Raw genomic sequence first — 17,607 nt, forward strand, 5'->3', positions numbered from 1 at the left:
TGATTCTATTGGCATTTAAATACAATTGTTTTTCTTTCTATCCAGATTACAAGCACAATGCAACTCTCAGAAGCCCACATTTTTAATTTTCGAGTGTCAGCGGTTTATATTTTGTCAAATCTCTTCGCAATGTCGGAATCACGTCCGGGCATCATTTACGGCTTCTCCCAAGCCTCGGTACGCGCTTTGCAGAAATGCCCCCTCCATTACTCGACACATCTCATGACGTCACATCACCAGATTCAGCACACGACCTCCAGGATGTGTGTGCACCGGCCGCTGTCCTACTACATTCGTATGCTTCAAATCGTCCCACCTCGGAGTGGGGTGCCTCCTAAATGGCCTATAGGATTCTTGAGGTGGTTTGTGCCACCCCTTTGACACGCCACTGAGCTGAAGTAAATGGGGTTAAAAGAGATTATCATTTGCTTTGATTTTGAAAGCCATCCAAAAAAATGAGGTATGCATCATAGACAAGTTTCGAAATATACGACCTAATCAATTGATAAATCACTCACAGGTTGGCTAGACCCCTTTGTTTACCATTATTATGTATTCATCTCATCAATTCTATTCAGTCAAGTTTTGGAAAGGTCCCTTTCCTTACCAAATTTTAGAATGTGAAAGTGTAAACATAACGCTGTAAACATGTTTGAAACATCACTATGTTGTTTTTTTCTTTCATTATTTTTGTTTATTAAGCATTTTTTTTGTCTTTTTTGTTTTGTTGTGGTTTTCTTTTTCTTTTCTTTTTTCTTTAACATGTCCAAAATAAATAATTACAATGCAACAACATTTACAATACAGTGTCTATAACGACACAGTGGGACTATTTGGTGTGAAAGAACCTGAGAGTCGTGACCTCATACACATGAAACTACTTTGGGATGAACTATAAAGAGAGTTAGTCAGGCCCTCTTGTCCAACATTAGTGTATGGAGATAATCCTTTAAAATTATGAATATGATTATCTCCCTAATGGGATTAAGGTGTCAGCAGTAACAGCTTTAAGGAGTTTCACTCACATACAAACATGGCTGTATGCACACAGACCTTAAACACGTCTTTAGCTCTAATGCATTTGTCTTGACGGTGTAATTTGCTTTCACGGCTGTCACATTGTCTTAATGTAGTACGGATGCTAAAATGTTTATACACGGTGCTCATGTATTACAATTATTTGTTTGTTTTCCAATCATTTCAGACCAGCTCTGACAAGTGAGGCTTATTCAAATCGTCTGTCAGGAATTGGAAATGCATTTTCCTCCATGTGAGGTTTCCTCAGTGTGACGAATCCTAATTGGTCATAGGGAGTACCTTCAGGGTGCTATGTACCTGATGCTGAGAATTGTGTTGCTCTAATTGGGTTTTCCCGTAATCTGCCGCTGCTCAAGAGCCTCATGCATAAGCAGCATGGAAATCGTGTAATACTTAGAATGAGCTGCCAACGTGTTTGATTTAATTAATCAGAAAATTAGCTTCCAGCCTTGGAACACACTTGGCTGAAATTCTCAGTAGGAGGCTGGCAAGCCCTTGGATAGCTGCTAGCAATAAATACAGTGATTCATGCAATGTTTTTAATGTAGCCATTACCTGCAGTAAGTTAGCAAGGGGTGATGGAGGCAACAAAATACCAAGGGTTCATTCAACTTTATAAATATCTGTTTTTTATATACAATGCATGTTAAATACTCTGACTACAGCAATTTGTTTTTGTGTTACGCTGCTAAATTTACATAGAATTTTTGAATTTTCAGTTTTCCTGGTAAAATTCCCAACCAAACTATGTAGTGCATTTGAACATTCTCAACATGTGAACAGTGAATGGAGAGTGCAGGGAGTGTAATGTTTCATAGGAGGAAGGAAGGAGACTTGTTCACATTTGTTCAATGTTGTTTGTGCATTCTATTTACAAAGAACATCACCACACACATAATTAAAAGTTGAATAAAGCCGGAATCTGTCTATAATGTCCTAACTCTAAAATAACCATTCGTCATTCTTTCACAGAGTGAGTCACCAATGCGTGGGGTTTTTTGTTAGGGCACTCGATTCTGTGGAATAATAACATTTTATGAGTACTGTTTGAATTACACATTGGATGAATCATACACATTGTAGCACTATATCGCTCTCATTGTTATCTTTTTTTTGCCAATTGACTAAGACAAATCACAAGCTTCTCCTACTTTATAAGTGAGGTGTATAAGTTACCAAACATGGTTCCTTTTTCGTATGAAGAATAAAGAAAAAGCGGTCACACACACAAAACTTGTGTGTTGTGTTTAATGCACAATTTAAATAAAGTAAAACCACTTACGTTTTTGTTTGTACATTATGTCAACAGATTCAGGATGTAGCAATTCGCTGCATCCAGAAGAACATCAAGAAAAACTGTAATGTGAAGGACTGGCCATGGTGGAAAGTCTTCACCACGGTGCAGCCACTCGTTAGGGTTCAGCTCACTGAGGACCAGATGAAGAGCAAAGATGTGAGCTGATTCTAATCCACTTGCAAAATGCAATTGCCTGCATCTTACATCATGCCATTTTTTATTCTGTGACCTTTTTTTGTACTACCTCATATTTCATGTCCTCTGATTAAGGACGAGATTCAAACTCAGAAGTCAAAGCTGGAGAAGGTGGAAAAAGAGCGTAACGAGCTGAGACTGAACACTGATCGTCTGGAGAGCAGGGTGAGTTGAGAGGATGACGCGCACGATAAGTGATGGAGTTCTCTCCTGAAAATGTGCGCTAAAAGTAAGTTGATCTTGCCTGTGGACAGATTGCAGACTTGTTGGCAGAACTCGCTGATGAGAGGAGCACGAGTGAGTCAGCATCCCAGCTGTTGGAGAGTGAGACCACGGAGAGACTACGTTTGGAGAGAGACATGAAGGATCTGCAGGCAAATACAGTATACAGAGTCAAATGAAAAATCTTCTTTAACCCAAACTCTTATTGTTGTTGTTTAAATCTGTGTGAATCAGTTCAAGTTGGAGACCATTACAAAGCAATTGGAAACACAGGAGATGGAGGTGATGGAAGCTCGGCTCATGAAAACATCTGAGCTCAACGGGGAACTGGACAATGATGATGATGCTGGTAAGTTGATGTGGTAACATAAGGGCCAATTCATGAACTCTATTTCCTTATTGCCTCTAACTTAAATGGTACAGTCCCCTAATATACCCCTGGATCAGAACATTAGGTGCACTTTGCAGGTGCTGTATGATCATTACATTTTAATGAGGAGTGTGTTTCTAAAATGTACACTTTACAGCAGTGGTTCTCCAATGGGGGTACGTGTACCCCTGGGGGTACTTGAAGGTGTCCCAAGGGGTACGTGAAATTTTTTAAAAATATTCTAAAAATAGCAACAATTCAAAAATCCTTTATGAATATATTAATTGAATAATATTCCAACAATATATGAATGTAAGTTAATAAACTGTGAAAAGAAATGCAACAATGCAATATTCAGTGTTGACGGCTAGATTTTTTGTGGACATGTTCCATAAATATTGATGTTAAAGATTTCTTTTTTTGTGAAGAAATGTTTAGAATTAAGTTCATGAATCCAGATTGATCTCTTTTACAATCCCAAAAGAGGGCACTTTAAGTTGATTATTACTTCTATGTGTAGAAATCTTTATTTAGAACTAAATCACTTATTTATTTTTCAACAAGTTTTTGCTTATTTTTATATCTTTTTTTCCAAATAGTTCAAGAAAGACCACTAAAAATGGGCAATATTTTGCACTGTTATTCAATTTAATAAATCAGAAACTGATGACATAGTGCTGTATTTTATTTCTTTATCGTTTTTTTTTCAACCAAAAATGCTTTGCTCTGATTAGGGGGTACTTGAATTAAAATGTTCACAGGGGATACATCACTGAAAAAAGGTTGAGAACCACTGCTTTACAGCACATGACTTAGACTTAGACTTAGACTTCCTTTTTATTGTCATTCAGATTTGAACTTTACAGCACAGATAAGAACGAAATTTCGTTGCATAAACTCATGGTAGTGCAGGATAAAAAAAGCTATAAGGTGCATATATAATCAAATAAATATACATAAATAATATATAAATATATATATAAAATAAATAAATATATATAATAGATAAATAGATCACTGGACTAGGGATGTCCCGATCCAGGTTTTTTCCGATCCGATACCGATATTGTTTTTGCACTTTCGATCTGATACCGATACTGGCCTATCCGAGCATGTATTAAAGTTTAAAGTTATTTAGCGTACTTAGTTGTCAGATTCATGCTGAAAAGGATTTTAGTACTCTTGATAACAACTAGCCAGCTGAATTAAGTGAGTTTGAACAATACACAATAGTTGGTATTCAAGGATAAACACAAAATATCAAAAATTATACATGACAAAAAGAAATTGCATCATTAAACAGTAAAAAAGTGAATAGTATAAGGTGCAAATAATGCTGTAAACATTATTTAAAAAAGCAAAACACACAAACAACCTGAGTGGGATAAAATGTCTAACTCAGCATCAATACTTGCTCTTGAACAAGTGTAAACTTAAAAAAAAAACCATATATATATATATATATATATCTACACACTCCTTTCAATTGTTTGCCCCAGTCAGGGGGCGGTAAACAATTGAAGTCCAAGCATAATGGGGAGATTCTTTCTAACAAAGACGAGCACTTCAAGATGCTCAGGTGTCAGCCTGCTCCTGTGTTCATCTATGATGAGTGCTAAAAAGCCTCTCGCTCGCAAGAGTCATTAAAATGTCTTACAACTTTACCACCACAATTGACTTTATTGTGGCATGTTTTACACTCCACCTCTTCATCTTTTTTGTTTTGTAGGATAAGATAATCCCACACAGCTGACATTTTTACCGTAACTTTTAATTCACACGGCCGTCCGAACGGTTAGAAGGCAGACCTGTGGATGTTTTGAAGGTGTTCTGGAAAATGCGGAACGGAGTCTAGGGAGCATCAGAAGAGTGGAATGTATTATTTAAATCGGTAGGTTGGAAAACACGGACCGGAGTTTTTTTAAAAACTGGATCTGGATCGGCATTTTCCCATGCCTTGCCGATACGCATTTTTTGGCAAATATCGGTGGCCGATCCGATCCAAATATCAGATCGGGACAACCCTACCCTGGACGGATTGAAAAATTGCACTTTTTCACATGCGTCCACGTATGTTATATTGTCTTTTTTATTCCAGCGAGTTAATCCAATTTTATGAGAGGGGCAAACTCTAACATGTGTAGCACGCAGGGCAATTTAAAGTATAATGACAGTAATAAATATATGATAACACTCACGCGCAGTAAAACAGCATACACGTTCAATCTTATTAGTGCAGGTGTACCTCAGGTATCCAGTGAGTTTTTGTACATTGTGGTGACTAGGGATGTAAATATATGAACAGTTCATATCACAGTTGTTGTGACACTATTGTTCGGCCATGTTTAAAGCCATGTTATTCACTGTAAATAAATAAAAAAGTCAGTAGATTTTACAGAGAAAAACTGGCAGCTTAGTCACTAGAATTTTGCTATGAAAATAACTGTGGTATAGTTTTTCTACTTACAGACATAAAAATCAATGTCCATTTTTGAAAATCTATTATTTATAATTACATTTTTCAGCCTTTAAATACTTTATTATGTTTATGTTATTATGTGTAACTGTTTTAGAGTGTTTCTCTTAATAACAGGAAAAATGTGTGTGGTTTGTAACAGGGGAAAGATGTAAATGTGTCTTGTATTCGTGTTAGCATTTACCTTAGCTAGTGATTAGCTCGCCAGCTGCCTCTCCAGGAAGTAAGCAATATCACTGAGTTTTTCAGAATTGGTAATCTATAACGTTTAATCAATACTAACCTGTTTTATCATCTCTAGTAATCGCCAATCTGGGGTAAACCCTGAACTGTGTGACTGTAGTTTATCGTTCAAACTATACAGTAGATAACACCCAATTTCCGGTATTCTTCCTTTCATTTCTGCATGTCTCCCATAGTTTTACCTGACATGAAACAAAAATAATGCTCTCCTATACTGCTGGTGTTCTGGCGAGACGTGCTCCTGATTGATGTTCCTGCCCCCTGCATCTGCGCATGTGCAGAAATCCACTATTTTAGTTGAGTACAATAATCCAGCAATCTAATGATGATTTACTAGATTATGGATTCGTGCGAAGATGACAAAAAACTATTGCCACAATGCATGCTGGCAGCGCTTTTGCTTTCCCAGCAAAAAACCACACAACCTAATAAAGTATGCAGTTGAGTGTTTGTAGTGGGAAACATGTATACTACTTGACACAATATGCAGATGCAGGGGGTGCATGAATTCCAATTGGCAGCACGTTTTGCCAGAAAATCGTCCGCCTCAGCAGCACAACTTCCGTCTGCTTGCCTCGGGCTCAGCAACACTCTGTAAACTTAGGTGTAACACATAATGATGACAGGCAGTCGTGGAAAGGTATTTATCCAAAAATACGATGAAAGGGATGGACATGATGTCAACGCCAGAGAAGCCAGCGTTGGCAGACCTGTTTTATACCCGGTCCTTGAGAGAAATAATTATCCAATTGTGCCCCAATTTTGAAATGTTGACAGGTAGGCAGTAGATGGGAAATTACATTAGATTGTGTTGCCACTTTAACGACTTTGTTGCTGTATTTAGATAGTATTCAAAACTAGGGATGGGTACCGTTAACATTTGAATGGATACGGTTACCAATTCCCAGTACCTATAAATCAATACAGGTACTCAAAGGTACCAATTTTTGATACTTCTCTGTGAGTTAATCTGTTAATGATTGTTAATTTGGTTAATACAACCATCATCATAATTTAACATTTTACAGTGAGCTGCGCTGTTCAGTTGGTATCTTATTTTGTTCTTACATTTCTCAGTTTCATTTGCAAGTATTATATCGTAGCCTTTGCATGCAGTTGCAATTCCAAGACGTTAGATGGCAGTAGTGTATAGGCTACGGTGTAGTCTATTCAGAGAGTAGTCTTTGCCATTAAGCGGAATTTATTTATTAATTTCATTCTAAAAAGTGTTTATTCTCTAAGTAAGGTACATTTTACACACCAGCGGTTTGATTAGTTCGTAGTTGTAGTTTTCTTCGACAAATTTGAAGGTTTTGAAACTGTCATATAAAATTGCTAATGCCAAGCAGTGGCATGTCTCTGGCTACTCCAGTGTGAATTAGCATAAAGTTGGCAAATTTTTAAAAGTGAAGCCTTACTGTTCGTTCAAGTGTTTTTTGTCAAGCATACTTGCTTTGTTGGCATGGAAAACTGCAACATAACCTTGAGGCAGTCTGCCCAAGTCCTGCTTTAGCGCTTGTTTGCCTGTTAAGTGTTTGAACCAGCCGAATCTTCAACCAAATGTGACGTCGCGTGCAACAAATCAATCGAAATATTGCACTGTTTTATTTTACGTGGATCGATACGCAGGAGTGACACAATCCGGTCGGTGCCTAAAAAGTACCAAAATTACTCAAACTTGTCTCTCATAGAATACAAAAAAATGACATGTGTCATGGCCAATAATGCAAACTAGATGAAATTATCTACACACCATCCCTGGCCACCCAATGCCACAAATGTACTGCAGTCCTGTGGGAAACACTGTATAATCCTAATGAGCAGGTACTGTAGGCACATGGCAGTGCTGTAATTCACTGAACCAACAGTATATACCCAGTTTGTACCCATTGTAATTGTAGCTGCAGGAATCAGTGCCATTAGTCGCCGGTTTCAGCAGGAGACATGGCAGTTCGACATATTTCATAATAGTATTAAATACATTCGCCAAGTTTGGGATTTCATACTCGGGGATTAAATTGTTCTCTCCCAGGCATACAAGTTGTACTGGCTTGTGATTGGTTGACACCTATTGAAAAAGAGCGCTCCCACTGAGAAAGCATTGTCCGCGAGGCATTTTTTTCTCTCACGTCCCCTCAAACCCACCTCCGCAGACAAGCCATTACAGAGCATATCAGAGTTCTTAGATGAATGAGAAAATAATCGTCAGGATCAGAGCCGGTGGCCTTGCACATTGTCATTATGCTATATATATGCTAATGAGCGGCGCTGATGGAGGAGCCAGTGTTACTATGTGAAGGATACATGGACAGCGTCAAAAAGTGATAAGGTTCGGAAATGAACCTAAACCTGAATGTCTGGACGCTGTCATAGTTCTGATAGCCCCTGACAGCTCCAGAATTAGGGTCGGCTAAGAGGCGTGCAAAGTGGCACTTTGTCACGTCCTCCTCTAACTGCCGTTTTTGCTCAGAATTTGAAGCTCAGGTTTATCCAAGATTAGAGTCAAAACGCGAGGGCTGCTTTGTAGTCTACTTGTCAAATACTCCGACCTTATAAGGTCACGATTTGATGAAAGGAAGTTTTATTTCAGATTATTTTATTTCAGTCCTTTCAAGGTGATAAGCATCTCAGTCTGTACAACATGCCACATAATCCACAGCATCAGTCATCCTGAGCTTTTGAGCCCCTTTCTCCTTGTATACCACATGGCTTGCATTAAAAGCAGGAGATGCCTAAATGTCATGAAAATGACATCTGCTCAACATTCTTTTTTTTGTTGTTGCAGGAGGAGAGTGGCGAATAAAGTTCAACAGAGCCATTAGGGAAGCAGAGTTCACCAAGAAGAAACTCCAGCAGGAGTTTGATGACAAGCTGGAAACGGAGCAACAGAACAAACGACATCTTGAGAGAATGGCAAGACACTTTGTCATGTTCAATCTTTTAAAATGCTATATTTAATATTTGATTTTCATACTCTCGCACCGCAGTTGGCTGAATTTAAGACTGACAATGAGGATGTGCAGCACTCAGTGCAGCAGCTGAAGAAGAAGTGCCAGAAGCTGACAGCTGAGCTACAGGATACCAAACGCTACCTAGAGGGCCTCCATAGCCGAAACCATGATTTGGAAAAGAAACAGAGGAAGTCAGTTTTAACTCACCCTACAGCATTTTCATTCTGTCAGTATACTTGTGTTTTTTTTACATGGAAAGACATTTTTAACAACATCCATCAACAATCTATCCATCCATTCTCTGTAAACTAAAGCCTATCCCAGCTGACTTGGGGTGAGAGCAGGGATACACCCGGAATTGGTTGCTCGCCGATCGCAAGGCACATACTGTATAGACCATGGGTGTCAAACTCTGGCCCGCGGGCCATAATTGGCCCGCCGTGTAATTTAATTGGCCCTTGAGGCAATATCAATTTATCATTAGAGCTGGCCCGCCGGTGTTATACAGCGTTGGTGCCGCTGTAACACCGCATTCACCGCTAATACTTATACTTCCCAACCCTCCTAATTTTCCCGATAGACTCCCGAAGTTCAGTGCCCCTCCCGAAAATCTCCCGGGGCAACCATTCTACCGAATTTATACCGATTTCCACCCGGAAAACTATATTGGGGGCGTGCATTTAAGGCACTGCCTTTAGCGTTCTCTACAACCTGTCGTCACGTCCGCTTTTTCTCCATACTAACAGTGTGTCACATAATATTTGTGGCTTTTACACACACGCACAAGTGAATGCAAGCATACTTGGTCAACAGCCATACAGGTCACACTGAGGGTGGCCGTATAAACAACTTTAGCACTGTTACAAATATGCGTGACACTGTGAATGACAAACACAATTCGGGTGAACATCCGCACCGTAACACAACAGAACAAATACCCAGAACCCCTTGCCGCACTAACTCTTCCGGGAAACTTCCAGCAAACTGACCAATAATTAATGTTTTATTCATGCATTTTCTCTTGCTACTTCAAGGCTTGAATGTTTGGTTTACTCATTATTGTTATTTTATTTTCAAATTTATTATTAGCCTGTGGAAAAAATTTGATATTTACCTCAGAAGATTGCAAATAGAAAAAAAGGCATAAAATATATATTTAAATTTTATTTGATATTTAAAACGTTAATTTGTTCAACCTTGGCCCGCGGCTTTGTTCCGTTTAAAATTTTGGCCCACTTTGTATTTGAGTTTGACACCCCTGGTATAGACAAACCATTCAAACTCACTTTCACTCTTATGGTCAATTTAGAGTCTCCAATTAACCTTAAATGCTTATCATTGGAATGTGTGAGGAAGCGGTAAAATGCCACCCATGCACAAGGAGAACATGCAAACTCCACACAGAGTTGCACACCTACTCAGTGGCCTAGTGGTTAGTGTGTCCGCCCTGAGATCGGTAGGTTGTGAGTTCAAACCCCGGCCGAGTCATACCAAAGACTATAAAAATGGGACCCATTGCCTCCATGCTTGGCCCTCAGCATCAAGGGTTGGAATTGGGGGTTAAATCACCATAATGATTCCCGGGGGCGGCACCGCTGCTGCCCACTGCTCCCCTCACCTCCCAGGGGGTGATCAAGGGGATGGGTCAAATGCAGAGGACAAATTTCACCACACATAGTGTGTGTGTGACAATCACTGGTACTTTTAACTTTAACTTTAACTTAAATAGCAAACTGTGCGGTAAACTTGCTAACCACTGGACCACCGTGAATCCGCTGTCAACCATTCCATCATATATTTTGCTGATCCTTTGCTCGGTCATGTGATCACACCAACTCATTTCTAACTTGCCTACATGAGGCTTTTCATCTGCCATCTAAGGCCTATATGAGTGTTTCTCTGCGGCTCAGCTGCACCTCTAGGGCACAAATGTAGATAGAATACAACACTTTATTGTCATCAAACATGAGAGCATGACAAAAATACAGGTGGCTGCTCTGTTAGGTGTAGTTGAAATACATAAATACATAAATACCAGTACAAACAGCAGTGCAACATTGAAATACTGTGTAAGCTATGTACACATCGAAACATGAAATATTTACGTGGCGGTTTGGCCTCCTGGGGCACGTCGATCGCTTTTGGCTTCTGTGCATTTTGCCGTGTCTTGATAAGGGTGAGTCCATAACACGCTAAAAGGCTGGCTGAAAGATTGCGTGAGTGCATTTGATGTAATATGTACAATTTAATTGGTTCACTATTTACCGTTCTGTAATTTTATTGGTCTGATGTGACCAATAAAGGTCAATTATCAGTTAGACAGTGACCGCCTTGTAGTCTGCGTCTAAAGATTTATACATACAAACCAGTAGGTTGTGCCATATCCATCCATCCATTTTCTACCGCTTATTCCCTTTTGGGGTCGCGGGGGGTGCTGGCGCCTATCTCAGCTACAATCGGGCGGAAGGCGGCGTACACAAGTTTTGCCATAATAGCGTGAAAATAAATATCTTTGATTTTTTTTCTAATCATCAATTACTGAGCCTCAATAATTCTGCCAACTCTAGGCAATTGATAGTTGATAATTCACATAATGACACAATTGAATTCAAATAGTTCACTACCTTGTTTCAACCAGCAGAGGCGCTGTTGATGGAGTGTCTACTAGTTTGCAAACAGCATGATGACCGGTATTGAAAGTTGAGTTTTAGACAACACTACCCATAGAAGCAGGAGTTCAGAACATTCAGAGAATTCCTTTACAGAACGTTTGCCCTCTTTGATTAAAAATATTGCCATAGGAATGACTTAAAGAAAGAAGGTGCATTTTTTTTTTCATGGACAAAGAAAAATGTACAAACACCGTTTCCATATGAGTTGAGAAATTGTGTTGGATGTAAACATAAACAGAATACAATGATTTGCAAATCCTTTTCAACCCATATTCAATTGAATGTACTACAAAGACAAGATATTTGATGTTCAAACTCATAAACTTTATTTTTTTGCAAATAAGAATTAACTTTGGATTTCATGGCTGCAACACTCGCCATAGTAGTTTCGGAAAGGGCATGTTCACCACTGTGTTACATCACATTTTCTTTTGACAACACTCAATAAACGTTTGGGAACTGAGGCAACTTATTGTTGAAGCTTTGAAAGTTGAATTCTTTCCCATTCTTGTTTTATGTAGAGCTTCAGTCGTTCAACAGTCCGGGGTCTCCGCTGTCGTATTTTACGCTTCATAATGCGCCACACATTTTCGATGGGAGACAGGTCTGGACTGCAGGCGGGCCAGGAAAGTACCCGCACTCTTTTACTACGAAGCCACGCTGTTGTAACACGTGGCTTGGCATTGTTTTGCTGAAATAAGCAGGGGCGTCCATGATAACATTGCTTGGATGACAACATATGTTGCTCCAAAACCTGTTTGGACCATTCAGCATTAATGGTGCCTTCACAGATGTGGAAGTTACCCATGCCTTGGGCACTAATACACCCCCATACCATCACAGATGCTGGCTTTTGAACTTTGCGCCTATAACAATCCGGATGGTTATTTTCCTCTTTGTTCCGGAGGACACCACGTCCACAGTTTCCAAATATAATTTCAAATGTGGACTCGTCAGACCACAGAACATTTTTCCACTTTGCATCAGCCCATCTTAGATGAGCTCGGGCCCAGCGAAGCCGGCGGCGTTCCTTGGTGTTGTTGATAAATTACTTTCGCTTTGCATAGTAGAGTTTTAACTTGCACTCACAGATGTAACGACCAACTGTAGTTACTGACAGTGGTTTTATGAAGTGTTCCTGAGCCCATTTGGTGATATCCTTTACACACTGATGTCGGTTTTTGGTGCAGTACCGCCTGAGGCATCAAAAGTCCGTAATATCATCGCTTACGTGCAGTGATTTCTCCAGATTCTCTGAACCTTTTGATGATTTTACGGACCGTAGATGGTAAAATCCCTAAATTCCTTGCAATAGCTCGTTGAGAAATGTTGTTCTAAAACTGTTCAACAATTTGCTTACAAAGTGGTGACCCTCGCCCCATCCTTGTTTGTGAATTACTCAGCATTTCATGGAAGCTGCTTTTATACCCAATCATGGCACCCACCTGTTACCAATTAGCCTGAACACCTGTGGGATGTTCCAAATAAGTGTTTGATGAGCATTCCTCAACTTAATTAGTATTTATTGCCACCTTTCCCAACTTTTTTGTCACGTGTTGTTGGCATCAAATTCTAAAGTTAATGATTATTTGCCCAAAAAAAAATGTTGATCAGTTTTAACATCAAATATGTTGTCTTTGTAGCATATTCAACTGAATATGGGTTGAAAATGATTTGCAAATCATTGTATTCTGTTTATACTTTCATCTAACACAATTTCCCAACTCATATGGAAACAGAGTTTGTATATTGTATGGAAAGTTTAGCTTCGAAGCCCTGCCAGGACGTTCTCTCCACCAAGCCAAAGTTTTTTTCATTCACTGTCGCTGTGAGTAGCGTTACCAACGGAGTTCTTTGCTTTTACGTCCAAGTATTACAAGGGACTTTTTTTTCGAAAGTGGCTTGCAAAGTTTTTGAACATGTTGTTGTGTATTTGGGCTTGCTTTTCGCCCCCCATTGAAAAAACAACACACGCCTGCGCTATTGGTTCTTTTCTACACTAGGTTTTCTGGTTATCGCACCGCCGGTCGACTTGCCACGCCCCTAAACACACTTGTACAAGTTTAATTACTTGCAGAATTATTGGGAACAGTTTAAAGAGGAAGCTTTACGCGAATGCCTACGCTAAATTCCAAAATGTTTTAAGCATTGTATCCCACACACTTACGGCTTTTAGGACACAATGACGTACGTTAGCTACATACATAACACATGCACGTGCATTAGTTTTGAGTGATGTTGGCTGATTATAGCGATTTTGATAGCTAACGCTAGCTATCATTAGATGTATATTTTGTCGTAACAACAGGACTGCTAAAAGTTCTTGCTCTCTTGGAACGCTTTTGTGTGTGTGCACGTGCGCCTTGCACGTACCACGTGTTGACGGGACAGGACTGAACAGCAAACACATTTCTCAGGCCGACAATCAATTTGTATTAATTTAGTAATTGTGAAGAATGTAGACATTTGAAAATATATATACAGGTATGTGTTCTGTTATTCATAATGGAAGAGACAGACCACTAAAGGACTGGATTAGACCCGAGGTGGAAAATGTCTTGTGTGTGTGTCTGTGAACCCATTTTGTGTTGAGCTAATAAAACATCTAATAATCAACAAACATTTGCATAAATCAATAATTTAAAGGAAAAAGACCCCAATATTTTGAGAAAAAGCAATGTTATTGTAAAAATTTCATACACAAAAATGTTATATAAATGTTTCTCTTTAAAAAACATATTTAAATCACCTTGGTTTTAACAAAAATTCTGTTGGTGTGTGTTTTGAAGCGAAATTTGCCATAGAGCAGACGAGTCGGAAATGTATTTTATTTTATTTAATTTAGCATTGGCTTTCAGGTAACCATTTGTGGTTAAGGTAAAGGGATCATGTTCGATCAAGATGTTTTGGGATTAATAATTGAATGCCTTAACGCGTTACGTTTGACAGTCGTATTAAAATCTTATTGATCTATAGACAGTCAGTAATAACATATGTAGCACAACACCCTTTCAGTAGTATTTTCTGCAATGTAAAAAAATAACAATCCAATAATTGGACATTTTCATCATTTCCAATGAACAACGTTTGGTGAATTTTTACGTTTTGTTTGTCAAAATAACTGGTCTATACCAATCCATCACCGAGACTCACTGCAGACTGTAGTTATTTGATCAGCAGGGAACAGAAAATGAATGAGAACAATACATAATGTGCCTTTTCTCAAGCAAATGCCAAGAAGAAAGAACACATAATGCTGGATGTCCTCCATTGTTGTCCTTTGTATTGTGTTCCTCTTCTTTGTTTAATTCATTGGAGTCTTCAACTGTACCCTGCTGGTATAATGTCACGCTATTTATGTAGCTGACACAGCGAACGCCATCCCGCTTAGACACCCCGAGGTGAAACACTTCCAGAAAGTACCATGGCAATCTGAACCAAACTACCACTCGGTGGAAATTGTTTCACCTTGGAGTCCAGTAATTAGCCCTGCAGGGCACATTAGTTTGAATTGCACCTTTATGGACACAACATGACATAAAGTCCTACTCCACCTCTATTTCTTACAGTGTGTTTGTATTAGGCAATATGAGGCACGCATAGACAAAGGACCTTCCTCACTAATTCATATTGATAGTTGCCAATTAAACTAAAATGCATTTTTGAGGAATGTTTGAAGAAGCTGGGGTCTTCGTGAAAATAAAAAACAATGGCAAGATGGAGGCACTTTGACCTTGCTCTACACTGACTACCCCTTTTAATTTGGATAGTGACTGAGATGTTTTGAAATCTGCAGAATTACATTAGCTCCGGAAATGACTCAGACTTCTCAAAGCACTTGAGAAGCCATCACTACGGCAGAACGTGATCTTTCCCCCGCGGCTAATTGAAGATGCTCTGAGGGTGAAATTATTTTCAGCCGCGCTTCACGGGAGAGAAAATTACAACAAGCTGACAGCATGAAACACTTAGTTTTTTACATTCACTAACCATAAGTGTTTCTTTTCGACAGTTGGGGAAAACATTGTGCACGTTACTATAACCCAGCACCAATACACAAGGGGAGTGGGGAGTTTGAAATCAAGAAATTTGCAAAATTGGCCAATTGAAAAGGTGCAGATCAGTTATCCAGTGTTGTAAAAACACGTATCAAATTAATTACAGGGTTGCTGTGGATCAAGAAAGAAGGGAATATGCAGTTACTGGGGACATTTGAGTGATTTTGTGCTTATGGCGTTTTTCGCTTGGATTATTAATTTTGACAGCACCAGTTTCTTGGGATGGGCCCCTATTTAGTCTCGGAAAATTTTCGTTTAAAAAAGTATGGAATCGCCATTGCTGATTAATGCCTTTTGATGACGATTGCAAACACCGTTCCCCTCTGGCTGACAGTTTTTTTTTATTTTTAGTCACCCGGTTTAGAAGTGGCAAGCAGCTAATTATGTGTCGCCATACATAGTGTCGAACCACTCCTCTAGGCTAGTAAAACTCACCTCCATTACCACATATAAACTGCATTTCTTAGTATTTTAACTCCCACCTCTAAAAACATGCACCTGATGATAGGTTGATTGGCAACACTAAATTGGCCCTAGTGTGTGAATGTGAGTCTGAATGTTGTCTGTCTATCTGTGTTGGCTCTCTGATGAGGTGCAACTTGTCCAGGGTGTATTCCACCTTCCGCCAGAATGTAACTAAGATAAGCGCCAGCGACCCCCCGCGACCCCAAAAGGGACAAGCGGTAGAAAAATAGATGGATGGATGGATTATCAAGTAGCATAGTCATTGGAGGACAACGTTAAACATGTAGCAGGCAAAACTAACCATGTTACAGCATATAGTAAGCTGTTGTTATATTAAATTAACAAGTAGATTAATACAAATCTAGAAAGAGGATGATGTGACAACAACTGTTGGTGTGTCAGCATTGTCACAGTCAGTACACTACACGTAAGCTAAGAGGGCGGATCAAGACATAAGTAAATTGGTGGTGACGACACCAATGGTAGTATCAGTAGATGGTCCATACAAGAGTGACTAGGTCGATATTTTATTTCTATTTTTGTGTTGTTTTTACAGTATTACTGTCTATGAATTAAGGGAATAATTACCAGGACATAAGAGGACTTTGAGGCCAAAAACCTAAGGATTTGAATGAGTAGTAGAAGGTAGTTTTTGCTTTTTTTTAGGTATTGTGCACTATTGCCTTTGTTTTGATCAAACAATTGTATGTAATAAAATAGAAAATGAAACTAGTTAGAATAATGTGTTACCTATACATTGTTACAGTTTCAATAGTAGATACCATAAATGAATTTAAAAAAATGTGATCGGTATTCGTATCGACCGATCTACCCTGATCGGAACATTCATAGTTCTAACAATAACTAAAATGAAAATACACAAATTGCCAAAGTGAGATGCTTCAGGGACTTCAGATATTGTTTACTGTCAATTTGTCCATTCGTGCAAGACACATGAAAGAAACAAGATACTGTTACTCTCTTACTGTTAATTGGGGCAAGTTTCCGAGCTGCACACACAGGCCGTCAAACAGTTTTTCATTTCAAAAACCAGAAAAGCAAATATGTTCCTTTGTATTGGTGTAATTGCCTTATTGTCTGTGCACATGTGGCAGGTTTGACACTGAGCAGAACCAGACCCAGGCGGAGGTACAAAGAGAAAGGAGTCTTAGGGAGAAGCTGTCTCGGGAGAAAGACGCTATGACAACTGAGATGTTTAACCTCAACCAGAAGCTTCAGGTATTGTATATAGAACAAGTTCCCTCCATGTTTGTTTGATATTCCGTACTCGTCCAGGTGTGGCCTTTATTGTTCCCCTTTCTGAACCACAGGAAAAAGACTGTGACTTGTCTGTTGCCAACATGAAGGTACAACAGCTGGAAGCCGAACTGCAGGATCTCTCCTCGCAGGAGTCCAAAGATGAAGCATCATTCGCCAAGGTCAAGAAGCAGCTTCGCGACCTTGAAGCCAAGGTGAAAGACCAAGAAGAGGAGCTGGACGAACAGGCGGGAAGCATCCAGATGCTGGAGCAGGTATGTGCACAAACCTATTAAAGAATCCTTCATGGACAAACATTGTTCGCATTTTAATAACCTTTTCATGTTTTATTCTGTCTGTTTC

The 17,607-nt window shown here is 39.3% G+C and overlaps 1 protein-coding gene across 10 annotated transcripts in view; it reads left to right on the forward strand.

Annotated features, from left to right (window-relative positions):
• The window catches only part of LOC133551265 (unconventional myosin-XVIIIa-like), a 206,025-nt gene that overhangs the window by 140,953 nt on the left and 47,465 nt on the right, over window positions 1-17,607 (forward strand). For all 10 annotated transcript variants that reach the window (XM_061897792.1, XM_061897784.1, XM_061897783.1 and 7 more), the window contains 8 exons: window positions 2,348-2,491; window positions 2,606-2,695; window positions 2,785-2,904; window positions 2,987-3,101; window positions 8,627-8,754; window positions 8,829-8,983; window positions 17,103-17,226; window positions 17,319-17,519. In XM_061897792.1, the coding sequence (XP_061753776.1) occupies window positions 2,348-2,491; window positions 2,606-2,695; window positions 2,785-2,904; window positions 2,987-3,101; window positions 8,627-8,754; window positions 8,829-8,983; window positions 17,103-17,226; window positions 17,319-17,519 (1,077 nt within the window). The remainder of the gene's footprint in view (window positions 1-2,347; window positions 2,492-2,605; window positions 2,696-2,784; window positions 2,905-2,986; window positions 3,102-8,626; window positions 8,755-8,828; window positions 8,984-17,102; window positions 17,227-17,318; window positions 17,520-17,607) is intronic.

This window comes from Nerophis ophidion, linkage group LG04, assembly GCF_033978795.1.
Source record: "Nerophis ophidion isolate RoL-2023_Sa linkage group LG04, RoL_Noph_v1.0, whole genome shotgun sequence".
Classification (NCBI taxonomy): Eukaryota; Metazoa; Chordata; class Actinopteri; order Syngnathiformes; family Syngnathidae; genus Nerophis; species Nerophis ophidion.